The 17522-nt window shown below is 42.3% G+C and overlaps 1 protein-coding gene across 1 annotated transcript in view; it reads right to left on the reverse strand.

The window, feature by feature from the left end:
• Dnah14 (dynein axonemal heavy chain 14) overlaps positions 1-17522 on the reverse strand; it is a 196983-nt gene that overhangs the window by 57900 nt on the left and 121561 nt on the right. The window contains exons 54-58 of the mRNA XM_028789300.1: positions 14172-14369; positions 12973-13134; positions 11714-11902; positions 9250-9431; positions 613-721 (exon numbers count right to left, since the gene is read on the reverse strand). Of these exons, the coding sequence (XP_028645133.1) occupies positions 613-721; positions 9250-9431; positions 11714-11902; positions 12973-13134; positions 14172-14369 (840 nt within the window). The remainder of the gene's footprint in view (positions 1-612; positions 722-9249; positions 9432-11713; positions 11903-12972; positions 13135-14171; positions 14370-17522) is intronic.

Consider the following 17522-nt stretch of genomic DNA (forward strand, 5'->3'; position numbering starts at 1 on the left):
GAGAATATATGTATATAAAGATAACAAGAGTTAAGGGTATACCTCAGTGGTAGAGCGCTTGCCTGTGGTTGAGCCTTTTAATTTCTAGCAACACACACACACACACACACACACACACACACACACACACACGAGACAAGCAATGGCTTTCAAAATAATTGACAACCTGAAAATTACCATAGCAGATTTCTAATGGACTTAACTAATTACCTAAAGACTTTTTCACTTTTTTCCATCAGTGTTTATAGCTAGTCATGGGACTGTTTGGTTTGTATGTTAACTTGATAGGACCTAGGATCGTCTGGGAAGGACAGATTGTAACTGAGAGAATGCTTCCTTAGGACTGGCCTGGAGGCAGGTCTGAGTGGGAACGTCCACTGTGGGCAGTGCACTGGTGGACCGGTGGTCTTTGTTTGTATTGAGCAAGCCACGAGAGCGAGCCAGTAAGCAGTGCTCCTCCTCGGCCTCTGCTTCAGTTCTTACCTCGAGTTCCCGTCCTGACTTCCTTTGAAGATGAACTATAATCTGGGAGGTGAAATGAACCCTTTGCTTCTGGACACGGTTCTGTATCAGACTATAAAACCTTCAGGAGAGAATTAAGACTAAAAATACCTTTGCTTTTTGTTCTATTTGAGGACCAATAATCAAAAGCTCTTCCTGCATGTCTGTGACTAGTGCAGTTGCTTCCAGAATCTTGGAAAGTCCCATGTAGAAGCGATTCCTGAAGCGGAAGCAAAGAGTAGGTTGACCTTTCCATATCTGAAATGCTTAATACCAGAAGTGTTTTAGATGTGAGGTGTCCTGGATGAGTATCCCTGATCTGAAATCTCCAAAATCTCAAGCTCTCTGAGCTCTCTATGTCAGCATTCTAAGTACTAGATGTCAGTGATCACTGTACGAAGAATATAACCAAATATTAGGAAATGCAATTTAATACCATATAGAGAATTACACATGAGGATCAAGCAGCATTTATATTTTAGGAATTTAAGACAAATTCAGGATTTGAAAGTCAATTGACACATACCCCACCACATATTAGAAGTCTAAAGTAGGAAAATCAGATGTCCCTATCAACTAGAAAGGTATAAAAGCACTTGAGAAAAATCACAACAGAAAGAGAACTAGGAGCCAGGAGGAATTACCTCAACTTGTTAAGGGGCAGGAAACAGTAAGAAGATGGGCTCACTTAGAGGAGGAGCTTTAGTGACAGCAGGTATGCAGCCATGAGTGGACGGCAAGAGTCTTTCGGAGGGAAAGGAGATAGCACAGCTCCTCCATGTAGGAGCAGAAGGCAAGCTCCCTGGAGGGAAGTTGGGCAATTTACCTATTCCTCCATTTCACTTCTGAACAACAAAAATCTTAATGTCATGAAAACCTCCCAGACGGCAGACACCTGCACTTGAGCAGGAGAGCAAGATTCACTTTTGAACTCCGTGTGGCTTCTTTAGCCTGTGTTCCGACTCTCCCAACTGCTCTGCATTTAGCTGGTACAGTCTTTCATGCCCACCTGATACTGTTAACAAAACTCAATGAAATCTGACCCTGAATCTAGGCAGAGTATGTACAGCTGCCAGTATGTCTAGAAACACTGGGAGGAGTGAGGTGGCTCTGCTCCATCCAGAGCTTCTGGCTGTGGCTTAGCATCTCTCTTGGTGGGGTTGTCACTATAGCTACTCTCATCCATCAGACAACCTGAATCAGACAAAGTGGCTTTCTTTTTTATTGGATGTTTTATTTACATTTCATATGTTGTCCCCTTACCCCATCCCCCACCCACCCAGGAACCCCCCTATCCCGTCACCCCTCCTCCTTCTTCTCTGTGGATGTAACCTCTACCTACCCCCCCACTCCCACCTCCCCACCCTCAAAATTCCCACCCCCTGGGGCGTCCAGCCTTCATGAGGTCAAGGATCTCTTCTTCCACCTATGCCCAGCAGGGCCCTCCACTCTTACATATTCAGCTGAAGCCCTGGATCCCTCCCTAAGTGCTCCCAGGCTGGTGGTTTAGACTCTGGGAGCGGTGGTTGGTTGGTATTGTTGCTCTCCTCATGGGGCCACAAATCCTTTCAGCTCCTTCAGTCTTCACTCTAACTCCTCCATTGAGAACCCCATGATCACTTCAATGGCTAGTTGTGAGCATCTGCCTCTGAATATGTCAGACTCTTGAAGACCTCTGAGGAGATATCCATATCAGCATGCACTTCCTGACTTCCACATCAGCATCTACCTTTGGTGACTGCACATGGGATGGATACCCAGGTGGAATGGTCTTCAGACGGCCCCTCCTTCAGCTTCTGTCCCTCACTTTGTCTCCATATTTGCTCCCTTGAGTATTTTGTTGCTCCTTCTAAGAAGGACCGAATCACCCCCACTTGGTCTTCCTTCTTCATGAGCTTCATGTGGCCTGTGAGTTGCATCTTGGGCATTTCAAGGTTCTGGGCTAATATCCGATAATCAGTGAGTGAATACCATGTGTGTTCTTTTGTGATTGGCTTACTTCACTCAGGATGATAATTTCTAGTTCCATCCATTTACCTAGGAAACTCTCGAATTCATTGTTTTTAATAGCTGAGTAATACTCCATTGTGTAAATATACCATATTTTTTGAATCCATTCCTCAGTTGAAGGACATCTGGGTTCTTTCCAGCTCCTGGCTATTATAAATAAGGCTGCTATGAACATAGTTGAGCATATGTCCTTGTTATATGTTCGAGCATCTTCTGAGTATATGCCTAGGAGTGGTATAGCTGGATCCTCAGGTAATGCTATGTCCAATTTTCTGAGGAACTGCCAGACTGATTTCCAAAGTGGTTGCACCATCTTGCAGTCTCACCAACAATGGAGGAGTGTTCCTCTTTCTCCACACCCTCGCCAGCATCTACTATCACCTGAGTTTTTAATCTTAGCCATTCTGACTGGTGTGAGATGGAATCTCAGGGTTGTTTTGATTTGCATTTCCCTGATGACTAAGGACACTGAACATTTCTTTAGGTGCTTCTCAGCCATTCGAGTTTCTTCCGTTGAAAATTCTTTGTTAAGCTCTATACCCCATTTTTTAATAGGGTTATTTGGTTGTCTGGAGTCTAATTTCTTGAGTTCTTTGTATATAGTGGATATTAGCCCTCTATCAGATGTAGGATTGGTAAAGATCTTTTCCCAATTTGTTGGTTGTTGTTTTGTCCTATTGACAGTGTCCTTTGCCTTACAGAAACTTTGCAATTTTATGAAGTCCCATTTGTCAATTCTTGATCTTAGAGCATATGCCATTGGTGTTCTGTTCAGGAACTTTTCCCCTGTGCCCAAGTATTCGAGGCTCTTCCCCACCTTCTCTTCTATTAGTTTCAGTGTATCTGGTTTTATGTGGAGGTCCTTTATCCACTTAGACTTGAGCTTTGTACAAGGAGATAAGAATGGATCAATTTTCATTCTTCTACATGTTGCCCTCCAGTTGAACCAGCACCATTTGTTGAAAATGCTGTCCTTTTTCCACTGGACAGTTTTAGCTCCTTTGTCAAAGATCAAGTGACCATAGGAGTGTGGGTTCATTTCTGGGTCTTCAATTCTATTCCATTGATCTTCCTGCCTGTCTCTGTACCAATACCAGGTAGTTTTTTTTTTTTTTATCACTATTGCTCTGTAGTACAGCTTGAGGTCAGGGATGGTGATTCCTCCCGAAGTTCTTTTATTGTTGAGAATAGTTTTCGCTATCCTGGGTTTTTTGTTATTCCATATGAATTTGAGAATTTCCTTTTCTAACTCTGTGAAGAATTGAGTAGGGATTTTAATGGGAATTGCATTGAATCTGTAGATTGCTTTTGGCAAGATGGCCATTTTTGAATCTGTAGATTGCTTTTGGCAAGATGGCCATTTTTATTATATTAATCCTGCCAATCCATGAGCATGGGAGATCTTTCCATCTTCTGAGATCTTCTTCGATTTCTTTCTTCAGGGACTTGAAGTTCTTGTCATACAGGTCTTTCACTTGCTTGGTTAGATTCACACCAAGGTATTTTATATTATTTGCAACTATTGTGAAGGGTGTCATTTCCCTAATTTCTTTTTCAGTCTGTTTATCTTCCATGTAGAGGAAGGCTACTGATTTGTTTGAGTTGATTTTATAACCAGCCACTTTGCTGAAGTTGTTTATCAGGTTTAGGAGTTCCCTGGTGGAAGTTTTGGGGTCACTTAAGTATACTATAATATCCTCTGCAAATAGTGATGTTTTGACTTCTTCCTTTCCTATTTGTATCCCTTTGACTTCTTTTTGTTATCTAATTGCTCTGGCTAGGACTTCCAGTACTATATTGAATAGGTAGGGGGAGAGTGGGCAGCCTTGTCTAGTCCCTGATCTTAGTGGGATTGCTTCAAGTTTCTCTCCATTTAGCTTGATGTTGGTTACTGGTTTGCTGTAAATTGCTTTTACTATGTTTAGGTAGGGGCCTTGAATTCCTGATCTTTCCAAGACTTTCATCATGAAGGGATGTTGAATTTTGTCAAATGCTTTCTCAGCATCTAGTGAGATGATCATGTGTTTTTTTTTCTTTGAGTTTGTTTATATAGTGGATTACATTGATGGATTTCTGAATATTGAACCATCCCTGCATTCCTGGGATAAAACCTACTTGATCATGATGGATGATTGTTTTGATGTGTTCTTGGATTCGGTTTGCTAGAATTTTATTGAGTATTTTTGCATCGATGTTCATAAGGTAGATTGGTCTGAAGTTCTCTTTCTTTGTCAGGTCTTTGTGGGGTTTGGGTATGAGTGTAATTGTAGCTTCATAGAACAAATTGGGTAGTGTTCCTTCTGTTTCTATTTTGTGGAATAGTTTGAAGAGAATTGGTATTAGGTCTTCCTTGAAGGTCTGATAGAATTCAGCACTAAAACCATCTTGTCCTGGGCTTTTTTTAGTGGTAAGACTTTTAACGACTGCTTCTATTTCCTTAGGGGTTATGGGACTATTTAGATGGTTTATCTGCTCCTGATTTAACTTTGGTACCTGGTATCTGTCTAGGAAGTTGTCCATTTCATCCAGGTTTTCCAGTTTTGTTGAGTATAGGCCTTTGTAGTAGGATCTGATGATTTTTTGAATTTCTTCAGTTTCTGTTGTTATGTCTCCCTTTTCAGTTCTGATTTTATTAATTTGGATACTGTCTCTGTGCCCTCTGGTTAATCTGGCTAATGGTTTACCTATCTTGTTGATTTTCTCAAAGAACCAGCTCCTGGTTTTGTTGGTATTTTGTATTGTTCTTTCTGTTTCTATTTGGTTGATTTCAGCCCTGAGTTTGATTATTTCCTGCCTTCTACTCCTCCTGGGTGTACTTGCTTCTTTATGTTCTAGAGCTTTTAGTTGTGCAGTCAAGTTGTTAGTGTGTGCTCTCTCCAGTTTCTTTTTGTAGGCACTTAGAGCTATGAGTTTTCCTCTTAGCACTGCCTTCATGGAGTCCCACAAGTTTTGGTGTGTGTCCTCATTTTCATAGAATTCTAAAAAGTCTTTAATTTCTTTATTTCTTCCTTGACCAAGTCATCATTGAGTAGAGAGTTGTTCAGTTTCCATGTATACGTGGGTTTTCCATTGGTTTTGTCATTATTAAAGACCAGTCTTAGTCCGTGGTGATCTGATAAGATGCAAGGGATCATTTCAATCATTTTGTATCTGTAGAGGCCTGTTTTGTGATCAATTATATGAGGTGCTGAGAAAAAGGTATATTCTATATTCTTTTTGTTTTAGGATGAAATGTTCTATAGATGTCTGTTAAGTCCATTTGGTTCATAACTTCTGTTAATGTCAAAGTGTCTCGGTTTAGTTTCTGTTTCCATGATCTGTCCATTGCTGAGAGTGGGGTGTTGAAATCCCCCACTATTATTGTGTGAGGTGTAATGTATATTTTGAGCTTTAGTAAAGTTTCTTTTATGTATGTAGGTGCCCTTGCATTTGGAGCATAGATGTTCAGAATTGAAAGTTCACCTTGGTAGATTTTTCCTTTGATGAGTATGAAGTGTCCTTATTTTTTTTGATTAATTTTGGATGAAAGTCGATTTTATTTGATATTAGAATGGCTACTCCAGCTTGTTTCTTGGGACCATTGGCTTGGAAAATTGTTTTCCACCCTTTTATTCTGAGATAGTGTCTGTCTTTGTCACTGAGGTGCGTTTCTTGTATGCAGCAAAATTCTGGGTCTTGTTTGTGTATCCAGTCTGATAGTCTGCGTCTTTTTATTGGGGAATTGAGACCATTGATGTTAAGAGATATTAAGGAAAAATGATTGTTGCTTCCTGTTATTTTTGTTATTAGAGGTAAAGTTATGTTTGTATCTTTTTGGGGGGTTGTTGGAAGATTACTTACTTGCTTTTCCTAGGTTGTAGTTTCCCTCCTTGTGTTGGCATTTTCCATCAATTATCCTTTGAAGTGCTGGGTTTGTGGGAAGATATTGTGCAAATTTGGTTTTGTCATGGAATATCTTGGTTTCACCATCTATAGTGATTGAGAGTTTTGCTGGGTATAGTAATCTGGGCTGGCAATCGTGTTCTCTTAGGGTCTGTATGATGTCAGTCCAGGCTCTTCTGGCTTTTATAGTCTCTGGTGAGAAGTCTGGTGTAATTCTTATAGGTCTGCCTTTATATGTTACGTGACCTTTTTCCCTTACTGCTTTTAGTATTTTTTCTTTGTTTTGTGCATCTGATGTTTTGATTATTATGTGACGGGAGGTATTTCTTTTCTGGTCTAGTCTATTTGGTATTCTGTAGGCTTCTTGTATGTTTATGGGCATCTTGTTCTTTAGGTTAGGGAAGTTTTCTTCAATAATTTTGTTGAAGATATTTACTGGCTCTGTAAGTTGGGAATCTTCATTCTCATCTATACCTATTATCCTTAGGTTTGGTCTTCTCATTGTGTCCTGGATTTCCTGGATGTTTTGAGTTAGGAGTTTTTTGCATTTTGCATTTTCTTTGACAACTGTGTCAATATTTTCCACCGTATCTTCTACATTTGAGATTCTCTCTTCTATCTCTTGTATTTGGTTGGTGATGCTTGCCTCTATGACTCCTGATCTCTTTCCTAGGTTTTCTATCTCCATGGTTGTCTCCCTTTGAGCTTTCTTTATTGTTTCTATTTCCATTTTCAGATCCTGAATGGTTTTGTTTAATTCCTTCTTTGTGTTTTCTTGCATTTCTTTTAGGGATTTCTATGATTCCTCTTTAAGGGCTTCTACCTATTTACTTGTACTCTCCTGTATTTCTTTAAGGGAGTTACTTAGGTCCTTCTTATAATCCTCTATCATCGTCATGAGAAGTGATTTTTATTCTGAATCCTGCTTTTCCGGTGTGATGGGGTGTCCAGGGCTTGCTATATTGGGAGAACTGGGTACTGATGATGCCAAGAAACTTTGGTTTCAGTTGCTTATGTTCTTGCACTTGCCTTTCGCCATCTGGTTAACTCTAGTGTTACCTGCCCTCACTGTGTAAGACTGGAGTCTGTATTTCCAGTTATCTTGTTTGTTGCAGAGCTCCTCAGAGTCCAGATGTCTCTGTGGTCTTATGCTCCTAATCTCCTGGGTGGAAGAACTCCTGGGACTCAGGCCACCTCTTGGATCTGGAAATCCTTCTGCTCTGGGTGCAATGGTTCCTCTAGGATGGCTCAGGATACGATGTCTCCCAAGTGCAAACCACCTGGTGTCTTCTGCTCTGAGTGCAGTGGCTCCTCGGCTGCTCTGAGTGCAGTGGCTCCTCTAGGATGGCTCAGGATTCAGTATCTCCACAGGGGCAGACCAACTCTGTATTGGCTGCTCTGAGTGCAGTGGGTCCTCTAGGATGGGTCAGGATTCAGTATCTCCACAGGAGCAGACCAACTCTGTGTCTGCCCCAGCCCAAAGGACCAGGCAGGGGCGGAAGGGAAGTGGAATTCTGGAGGGGTGGGGTTTGGGTAGCTGGTGTGTCCTGTATGTTCCTGGCTCCCAGATGTATCTCTGGGGCTTAGGGAGTGAGATGGAGTTCTTACCAGCTGCTCTGAGTGCAGTGGCTCCTCTAGGATGGCTCAGGATTCAGTATCTCCACAGCAGCAGACCAACTCTGTGTCTGTCCCAGCCCAAAGGAGCTTTTTTTTTTTTTTTAAATTTTAAAGACTTGTTAGCTGGACACACAACAGGCCTGTATCTGTCCTGTGGTATCTGAAGCCCATCTAGGTACCACTCACCTGCAGTGGTTCTGACCCTCAACAAGAGCTCTGTTGATCTCCTGGCATGTGAGAATTCTGGATATTTATGAGTAGGATTGTTACAAGGCAGGTTCCTATCCGTTTACTTTCTCTCCAGGGGGTTGCCGTGATTCTCACTGTCTCCTGGGTTCTGGTGATGTGTGAGGGTGGTGGGAGTAAGTTAGTGGCAGACTGCTTGCCTAGCACGCTTGAATCCCTAGCACCATAAAAACGTCACAAAGATGGTGGAAAACGTGTAAGAACTGAAGGCAGGGAGAAACGCTGTGAAAGGCTTCCTCTGGACATGACATGGCATAGTGCTTGGGTCCACTGAAGCTCATCACCCAGACGAACCCACGTCAACAAGATCTGCTCAACATCCCAGCAAGCAGGACTAACTGAACTCAGAACAAGAAAAAAAGAGGAGTATATAAAAGTGGGAAGATTTGAGGAGAGAGGGTGGAGGGTGAGGGAAGTGGAGTGTTGGGATGGGTATGATCGAGATACAATGTAGATATGTATAAAATTGTCAAAGAAAAAGTAGAAGATATTCTAACATCATCATCATTATCAACAACAACAATGATGGTGACGGGTCTAATTAGCCTGAGGTTTCCTGCCTTCTGTTTTCTCCCCATATTCTCAGTGAGAGCTACGACCCATATTGTGCTTTGAGGAAATGTGACACATGTTCTTAGCTATCTGTGCTATAGTCATCTGGCCACTTGTCTTTTGGTATTATCCCCAAAGCCACAGAGAACAGCACTGATAGTCATCCCCTTGCTTCCACTGACTATGTTGGTGAGAATTGACGTCTCTCTGGTAGATCTATCAGTCTTGACATGGTAGGGTGGCCTCTGGATGCATGCAGGGGAGGGGAGGTGCGGACTGTCTCCATAGGATCCACCCTAGTTGTTGGCCCAAAGACCCCCACATGAAAGGTAGGTTTGAATTCATTATTTTGTATTTATGCCTATCTTTTATAGACAACATTTTATAGACACTCGAGCACTGATGTAAAAACACGGGGTTCTGCTTTAGTCAAAGCCTTACCTCTTTGTCTGCATCTCCTCCTGTCTTACCCTCAGATTGTGGGTAAATGTCTCCAAGAACTTAAAGTAGCAACTGGGAGTGATGTAATAGTGTCTTCCAGTTTCTTCAAAGTATTTTACGCTCAACTCTTTCATACTTTTGTGAATTTCAACACAGGTTGGGGCAAACTGTCTTATTTTATCCTGAAGAACAACAATGCTTAAGAATCACAAGAGAACATAAATAGAGAAGAATGAGAAGTTACTTGAAATACGCCAGCATTTCTGAGAGACAGAATTATAGAGGCCAGTCCTGGGCACCACAATCACAAGAGTTTTAAAGATGGAAGGAGCTAAGGTAAGGAGGCAACTGTGAGTGACTAATGCCATACCAGGTTCATTCTTCTGCTTGTGTGCTCATCCCTGCTAGAGCCACCCAAGGACTTAGGGACCCAGCATAACACTCAGATCTTGTCTCAGTCAAGGTCACTATTGCTACAATAAAACACTATGACTGAAGAAAGCAAGCTGGGGAGGAAGGAGTTTATCCAGCGTACACTTCCATAGTACTGTTCATCATCGAAGGAAGCCAGGACAGGAGCTCAAAACACGGCAGGAACCTGGCTGGAGGCAGAGGCCATGGAGGTGTTGCTTATTGGCTTGCTCATCCTGCTTTCTTATAGAAGCCAGGACCCCCAGCCTGGGTATGGCACTGCCTACAACGGACTGTGGTTGTGGCTGTGGCTGTGGCTGTGGCTGTGGCTGTGGCTGTGGCTGTGGCTGTGGCTGTGGCTGGGCTGGGGCTGAGGCTCACCAATCAATCACTAATTAAGAAAATGCTCTCCAGGCTTGCCTATAGCAGGATCTTATGGAGGCATTTTCTCAGTTGGCATTTCTTCCTTTCAGATAAAGCTAGCTTGTGTTAAGTAGACATGAAACTAGCCAGCACAGGGTCCTTGGGACATTAGTTTCTTTTTCTTTCTGACAGAGATTAACAAACAAACAAACAAACCAAAAAAAAACCCCAAAAAACAAACAAACAAACAAACAAACAAAAAACCGTGGCACTCTACCAAGTTTGAGTCTGGTAAAGCTTCCAGATCCACTGGCCTAGAGTAGGAAAGAACTCCCACTGTGATTAGAATGTAGAGCATTCAGGCTGAACTCTGTCTCCAGTCTCTAGACACCAAGCCCCACTGGCTTTGGGTCACTTTTAACAATGTTGCAGAGTCTTGGTGTCTCTGGCCTTTCCCTGCCCTTCTCTGTCTGCTCTCTTTGGATGCTTGGGCCTGTAGAGATATAAGCCCTTTCAAAGGCCTGCAATGAGTCTCTGGCCTTTAGGCATTTACAACCCCCTTTGTCAGCGTCTTTAACCCTTTCAGACAGCTAGGCCTTATGGTATCTTTAGTTTAATGCCCTTAGAACAGTCAGGGTGTGAAATGAAGCTAGCCTGAGAGAAATCGGTGCATGCTTTATACCAATCACTTTCTCTATGACATTGTCAAAGAATACATTTCATGACTAAGATAAAAAAATGAAAGACATGGAAGACTGCAGAATTCTTACCAAAGGGTCTGTCGTGCAAAAGGGGTTGTTAGGGAGACTCTTAAAAAGCCCCTTAACAATGCCAGCTTTGTCAGCCCTCTTGGTTGCCCACTAGAACTTGAGGTTAAGACCCACCGCTGAAGATACCACATGCTGTGCTCACAAGACACAAACAGACAGGAGACCAAGGAAGGAGGGGGGGGAGTAGTGGGAGGGGAGTAGTGGGAAGGGGGAGGGGGAAGGGGAGGGGGGAAAGGGGAGAAAGGGGAAAGACAGCAGTGGGTGAGAGCCATCAGTACGCCTTCTCTGTGTGTGAAATTGTCAAGAAATTTTGTATAGCCCTGGCTGTCCTGGGACTCTCTCTGTAGACCAGGCTGGCCTCAAATTCAGAGATTTCATAAAATTATGTGCCATCACTGTCTGGAAAGTCACTGATGTTTTATGTGTATGGGTGTTTTGCCTACATGTGTGTCTATGTACCTTGTGTGTGCAGTGTCCACAGAAGCCAGAAGACGACACTGGATTCTCTGGAACTGGAGTTACAGATGGTTGTGAGCATCTACACGGGTGCTGGGAATCAGCCCCAGGTAGTCTACAAGAGCAGCCAGTGCTTTTAACCACTGGGCTGTCTCACCAGCACTAGTTGCCAAGAAAACTTTTAAAGAGAAATACTCAGAAGATTCCATAATTCTCATGAAAGAAGTTACTGTACAAAATGGTAAGAGAGGCAACCTAGGCAGTGTACCGCCCAGGCAGCCCTGAGCAAGGTGGCATAGGAGACAGAACAAACGTGGAGCTTGTGAAGAGTTAAGGGTGAAAAATGTGCGCAGCCTGGCTCAGGGCTGCCTCTGCGACCCCCACCCCCACCCGCCCCGCCCCAGCCACGGCCACTCAGGCACAGTTCGTCATAAGCCACAGCGTAGCTGTCTGCAGCTGCTTACCTCTTTGTTCTCCACCTTCAGCTTTTCTTCCAGGTAGGAGTTGGCCACAACAAGGAGAGCCTCATCAGGCCACCTCTGGAACCAGTCGATCGTGCAGGAGCTAATCATAGAGGGGTAAACTCGACAGTTATGTCGGAAGTTAGGTCCTGTGGTACTCATCAAACAAATATGCAGATTTTTAGATACTCTCTGAAATTGAGGAACATACACGTTGTTAAAATGTAATTCCCTATTTTGAAAAAAAAGATACTATATTGAAAATTCCATTTTAAACTTGTCTCAGCTGTTTCTTAACCAGATAGACTCTTAAGAGACTAGCTGATTGTATCCTGTCTGCCACCAGCAGGGCTCTTCCAGGGGAGCAGGGACCCACAGAGCCTTCTGCCCCATTTGACTGTGCCTGTTGTGTCCAGATGGTGGGTCCAATACCAACCCTTATGAGGTGGGAGGTGCTTGTGTCAGATAGTGATGAGTCTACTGCTTAACTCTCTCTGGGGTGGTATGCCCTTAGTAACTTACAGAAACTCAAAGTGTGATAGCAGTCAGATTAATTGGAACTGAAAAAGAGAAAGGAGAGATGGAGGTGGAGGTTAAAGAGTATCTTAGAGTTAGTGGGTATGACAAGGCAGTGTGTGCTAATGTGTAGGTCTTAGGCTAACAACCAGTTTCTTTGTTTTTTTTTTTCTATGATTAAGATGACTATTAATTTCATTCAAAACTACAATCTGCGGCAGCATGCCACTTTCCATGGGCAAGTCCCTTGTGCTACATGCAATCAAATGTCCTGGTGGGAGAGTACAGACACTAGACAGACATTGAAATCTGCCTGTATCCCCTTTGCTCTTAAGACTCAACTCAGCGGCTGTAGCCGAGGTTTTGTCAGGACTGGCCACAGGACATAGATCCTTTCCCTTTTGTTTCCGTGAGCTACTTTACAACAATCCACAGAGCTGGAATGGCCTCAGCAGTCGGCACACTTCCGTTAGCTAAGAGTCCAACAGGCAGAAATCACTGACAACTCCAGGTAACAAGCAACTGTCTGCCAGAGACGTGTGGTAAGGCTGAAAACCAGAAAGGCTGCAGGGCTTCCAAGCATTTACTCATCTTGTTTGTTATCTAGCAACTGGATTCTATCTCTGGGATCTAAAAATGGATGCTCTTTTTAGTTCATACAACTTGAAGATCATGTACAGAATTATAATATGACCTGCTTTCACTTTGCCATGACAACTTGATAAAATCAAGACACAAAACAGCACCTTTTGGAAAAGTGAGAGTAAATATTTTCTATCATCCATGCAGCTCGACTGCTCAGCAAATGTTCTGACTCTCATAACAATAGAATCCAGCTCCTCACTTTCAAACATGTTAGAAATCTTTCCTGCATTGATAATGTAGTTCAAATCTTCCAGAAATGACACCTTAAGGGAAACATACATTAACCAGGAATGAATAAACCATACATTCTATGCTAAACAGATTGAGAAAGTAACCAAGACTACTTATGATAAAAAAATGACATCTTAATCCAAACTCACCAGAATAAGCTTCATCTGCCCGCCCATTAATTTAAACATGTCAGGGAGACATATACTTGGTACTCAGTGGATACCATGCCCCTGGGTACATGGCAGCGATCCAGGCAGGGACCTTGTTTTAAGCAGTTAAAAGAAAACTTGATATGCCCACATCTGCTTCCGACCAGAGGAAAACCTAGAAATAGCCTGGTGGAGGTGTTATTTTAATTTAAACAAGTCTCTTTCTTTCCCTTTCCCTCCACTAACTTTCATCTCAGCCTTTGGCCTGAGATGGTTTTCCAGAAAACCATCAATGAAATTAGGATGGCAGGCACTGTGCATGGCAGAAACAGCATCTCGGCAGTAGGGCACAATGCTCAGACTTGGGGAAGGAAGAGTACACAAAAAAGGCAGAAAATTTATATTTTTATCTAATAGAGAACCAGAATGAGGAGAAAAAGCAGGGTACGGTTTTAAATAATATTTTTAAGTGTATTTTATCAGAATGCAAGTCACATACAACATCCCTGGACACAATTTGTGCAAAGTAGTTTTTGCTTGCATGTAAACAACACTCATGCAAGGAAAATCCTGATGGTGATGGAGAAAGGAGAGGAAGCCAAGTGCCCCAAGCTGCTTCAGCAGCGTAGATTATACACACATCTGTGCACATCTGTGCAGCACAGAACAGAGGAGTTTTGATACCACATGGATGATTTTGCTATGAGTAGTAACTACTTCTAATCGGTTGATTAAAATGGAAATCACAAAAACAGGAAATACTTCTGCTGTTTGTCTACTCAGAACTATAGCGTGACTGGATGAGCAGAGAGTGCAAAGGGCTGAAACGGTGAGCGAGTAGGAAAACATATAAAAACGTGAACCTTCTGGGGGACACCAGTACCAACTTTTAGCAAGTAATGGAAACATGGAGCACATACGTGTTCTTCTTGTAAGTTGGCAACCATGACAACCGTGGGGACCTCTTCCAAGCCGGCTTGAATAAACACCTTTTTAAATGTTTCTTTGAACTCTGAGATGGCATAGTTGTGAGAGATAGGCACTTTGCATATTTTGTATTCTGCGACATAGCAGGCTATGGTTCCATATGTTTCCTTTCCACAGCCGTCATTTCCAATCTTTGCAAGAGAAAGAAATAAACGTCTGATTCATATGTCTTGGCATTTGGGATTTAGGTCAGTGGGACACTACTTGTAAAAGACAAGGCTGTGAATTCCATTCCCAGCACATACAAATAAACACCCTCCAAAACGAAGGAAGCTATTCCTGTGTACTTTCTGGGAATTGATTAATAAGTGTTAGTATAAATAATAATATAATAAAAATAAGTAAATAATAAAATATAATATAGAGTATTTTAATAGGAATATTCAGTCAGCATATTTCAGGCTATTAGACCATTATCTACATTCAATATCTTCTTTTAAAATATATAAAATTTTACTGTACTGATAACTGGGACAATGGCACAAATTGACTAATAAACAAATAGTGTGTCATTATCCATATCTGATACTTCATCTATAAGACACTAGTAAGGTATTTCTTTTAGGAAACAATGTTCTTCGGCAATGATGAAGTTGCCTTACACACACATTTGTGAACACTGAGCTGAGGATGTAGTGTGTCAATGCTTACCTGACAAGCACCAAGCCCTGGGCACACAAAATAGAGAAAGGTGGCATACTCCTGAAACCCCAGAACTTGGGAGACAGAGGAAGGAGGATCATAAGTTCAATGTCAACTGAGGCTACAAAGGGTGTTCAAGGCTGGCCTGGGATATGTAAGAAAGACTCTGTCTTAGAAAGATCAAAATTGCAAACACTGAGGTTCAGTCTTTAGCTGTAACGCTCTGTGGTTTTGACAACAATATATAGTATAGTGAATTCATGATTCACACAGAATTCCACCTCATTAAAAACTACTGGACCTTCCCTCTTGAGCAAGCACTTGGCAACCAACTACTGATTGCTAACATCCCTATAGTTCGGTCTCCCCCCACAGGCCCCCTAAACACCAGGTGCCAGCCCTGCCAATGGTCAAGTCCCACAGAGGACATAAGGAGTCAGTGATGGAGGAGTGAGCCAGGGATAGGGGTCAGGGGAAACCTGTATCCTGACTGACTGGCAGTCAGAGTGCTTCTATGTTTATACAGAACTCAGTAGGCAAGGATAGATTCATGTTCCAAAACATAGATCATATAATTTCCTGGATATGTGTTTTAACTTTTTGATCATAAGTTTAGCCATCATTGATAAATATGTCAGAACAGAGTTATCTTTTACATCATTTTCCCTCATCATCCCCATAACCCAATATTTCAGAATGTTATGGTTTCAAGGGCAATAGACAGAAAGAAAGTCTTCAAGCCAGCCTGGACAGATTGTCATGTCCCAAGCAGTGTGTTATCAACTTTTAACGGTTAGAGTGCTAATTGTCATTAGGTCCAAGAAAAATCTCCAGGCCAAAGCTGCTGTAGTCATTATTCAATTTCTGCCACAATACAATGTTTATATTTTGTATCTTTGAAGAATTTATTTATATGTCTAATGTTGGTATTCTTTTGCTCTTCCGTCATACACCACAATGGCCCCACATGAGCTAACTTTTCTAAAAAGGGAGGTCTTAGGACTTTGATCTTATATCATTTTTCCACACTACTCTTTGTAAGTGTAAGTCCTTGTGTAAGGCAGAGGTAACTCCAACCAGTCTAACTTTGCTGCTGTATCTTTTCCTTGATGGGCATGCCATATGAAGCCCCCAGTCTTATATGCCACGTAATTACCCAAGTGTAAGAAGAGGGTCATAACCTGGCCTCTAATCCAGCAAGTCTCACTTACTTTTTAAAGTCTATTTTGTTCCAATTATCTTGTTCTTGAGTAAATATCGGGACTGAGATGGGTGTTCCAAGAATATCTTGAAGTCAGAGCCTCATAAGGAGATCTCTGGTGTCTTTATTTGATTCACAACCTTGAGGGTGAAAGGAAGACCTCCAAGTAAGGCCACATAAGGATATCTCCTTAACAGTGGCGGGGGGAGGGTAATATGCTCAGGACTTTCCTGAGAACGCCTAGAAGCAGTTCTCCTGGAAGAAAGTGTAAATGATTCATAAGAAAAATTTCCATCAATTTAGTATCCCAAGTTGTACAAATATTAAAAGACCCTAGGCGGGCAACACATGGAGATCAGGACTAGAAATGGAAGAGTGCTTTATGACCTTCTCTGCTTCCACTAGAGATGGCTGTGCAACTGAATTGTAATGGAATTGGAATCATGTAAGTATATAATAGTCCACATTATCTAATCTCTCTCAGTAATATGCTTTTATGAATTGCCACATCCTTTTCCAGCTTCATAGCTTGTGTGTTGGGATGGTTGGGTGGGTGTTGGTGTGTATTCATGGCTGCATCTGAGTGGACAGGCCCCTGTGCTCACATGTGGAGGCCATGGGTCCGCTCGGGTCTTCCTCAGGAGCCATTCACCTTCAATTTTGAGACAGGGTCTTTTACTGGGGACTGGGAGTTGCCGATCTGGATAGCCTGGCTAGTCAGCATGGTCCAGGAGTCTCCTGTCTGTTCCTCTCCATGACTGGGATCACAAGGACATGCCCACATGGTCAGCATTTTACATGGGTGCTGGGGATCAAATCCCTTAGGCTTCTGCAGCACATGCTTTACTGACACAGCCCCCTGTCCAGTCTCCGCTTACTTATCTCTGAATAATATTCTACAGTGCAAGTTATCATGTGCTTGTCGTGGTTCATCTTGGTAACTTTTAGGCTTTGGCCATTATGAGTAAAGTTGTTTTTATCATTCATGTGCAAGATGTGTGTGGCTATAAAATTTCTAGTATATATAGGAGCATGCTTGCTCGATCACATGCCCAGACTATGTTTAGCTTTTTAAGACACTTCCAAACCACCTCTCAAAAGTAACTGTGCCATTTGCATCCCTACCAACAGTAAGTTCCTGTTGGTCTGTCTCCACATGATAATTGTTGTGAATGCTTCTTAGGAAACTGGTTCACTTGATGCTCAGATGCTGGTATTACCACAGGTTGGTTTCCTCAATGAGAATTGATTCTGGGCATGTTTTCTTGAGGTCTTGTGAAGTATCTGTTCATTTTCAACTGGGATGTTTTCCCTTGTGACTTTCTTCAAGTAAGATTATGTAGAATTATGAATAAAGACACTTGCACATATTTTTTTTCCATTCTGAATCCACCCTCTATTGTCCAACTCTCTGGCATGCTGTTTAGCCTCTTCTGAATCT

The sequence above is a fragment of the Grammomys surdaster genome, unplaced genomic scaffold (genome assembly GCF_004785775.1).
Source record: "Grammomys surdaster isolate TR1022 unplaced genomic scaffold, NIH_TR_1.0 125808, whole genome shotgun sequence".
Lineage (NCBI taxonomy): Eukaryota > Metazoa > Chordata > Mammalia > Rodentia > Muridae > Grammomys > Grammomys surdaster.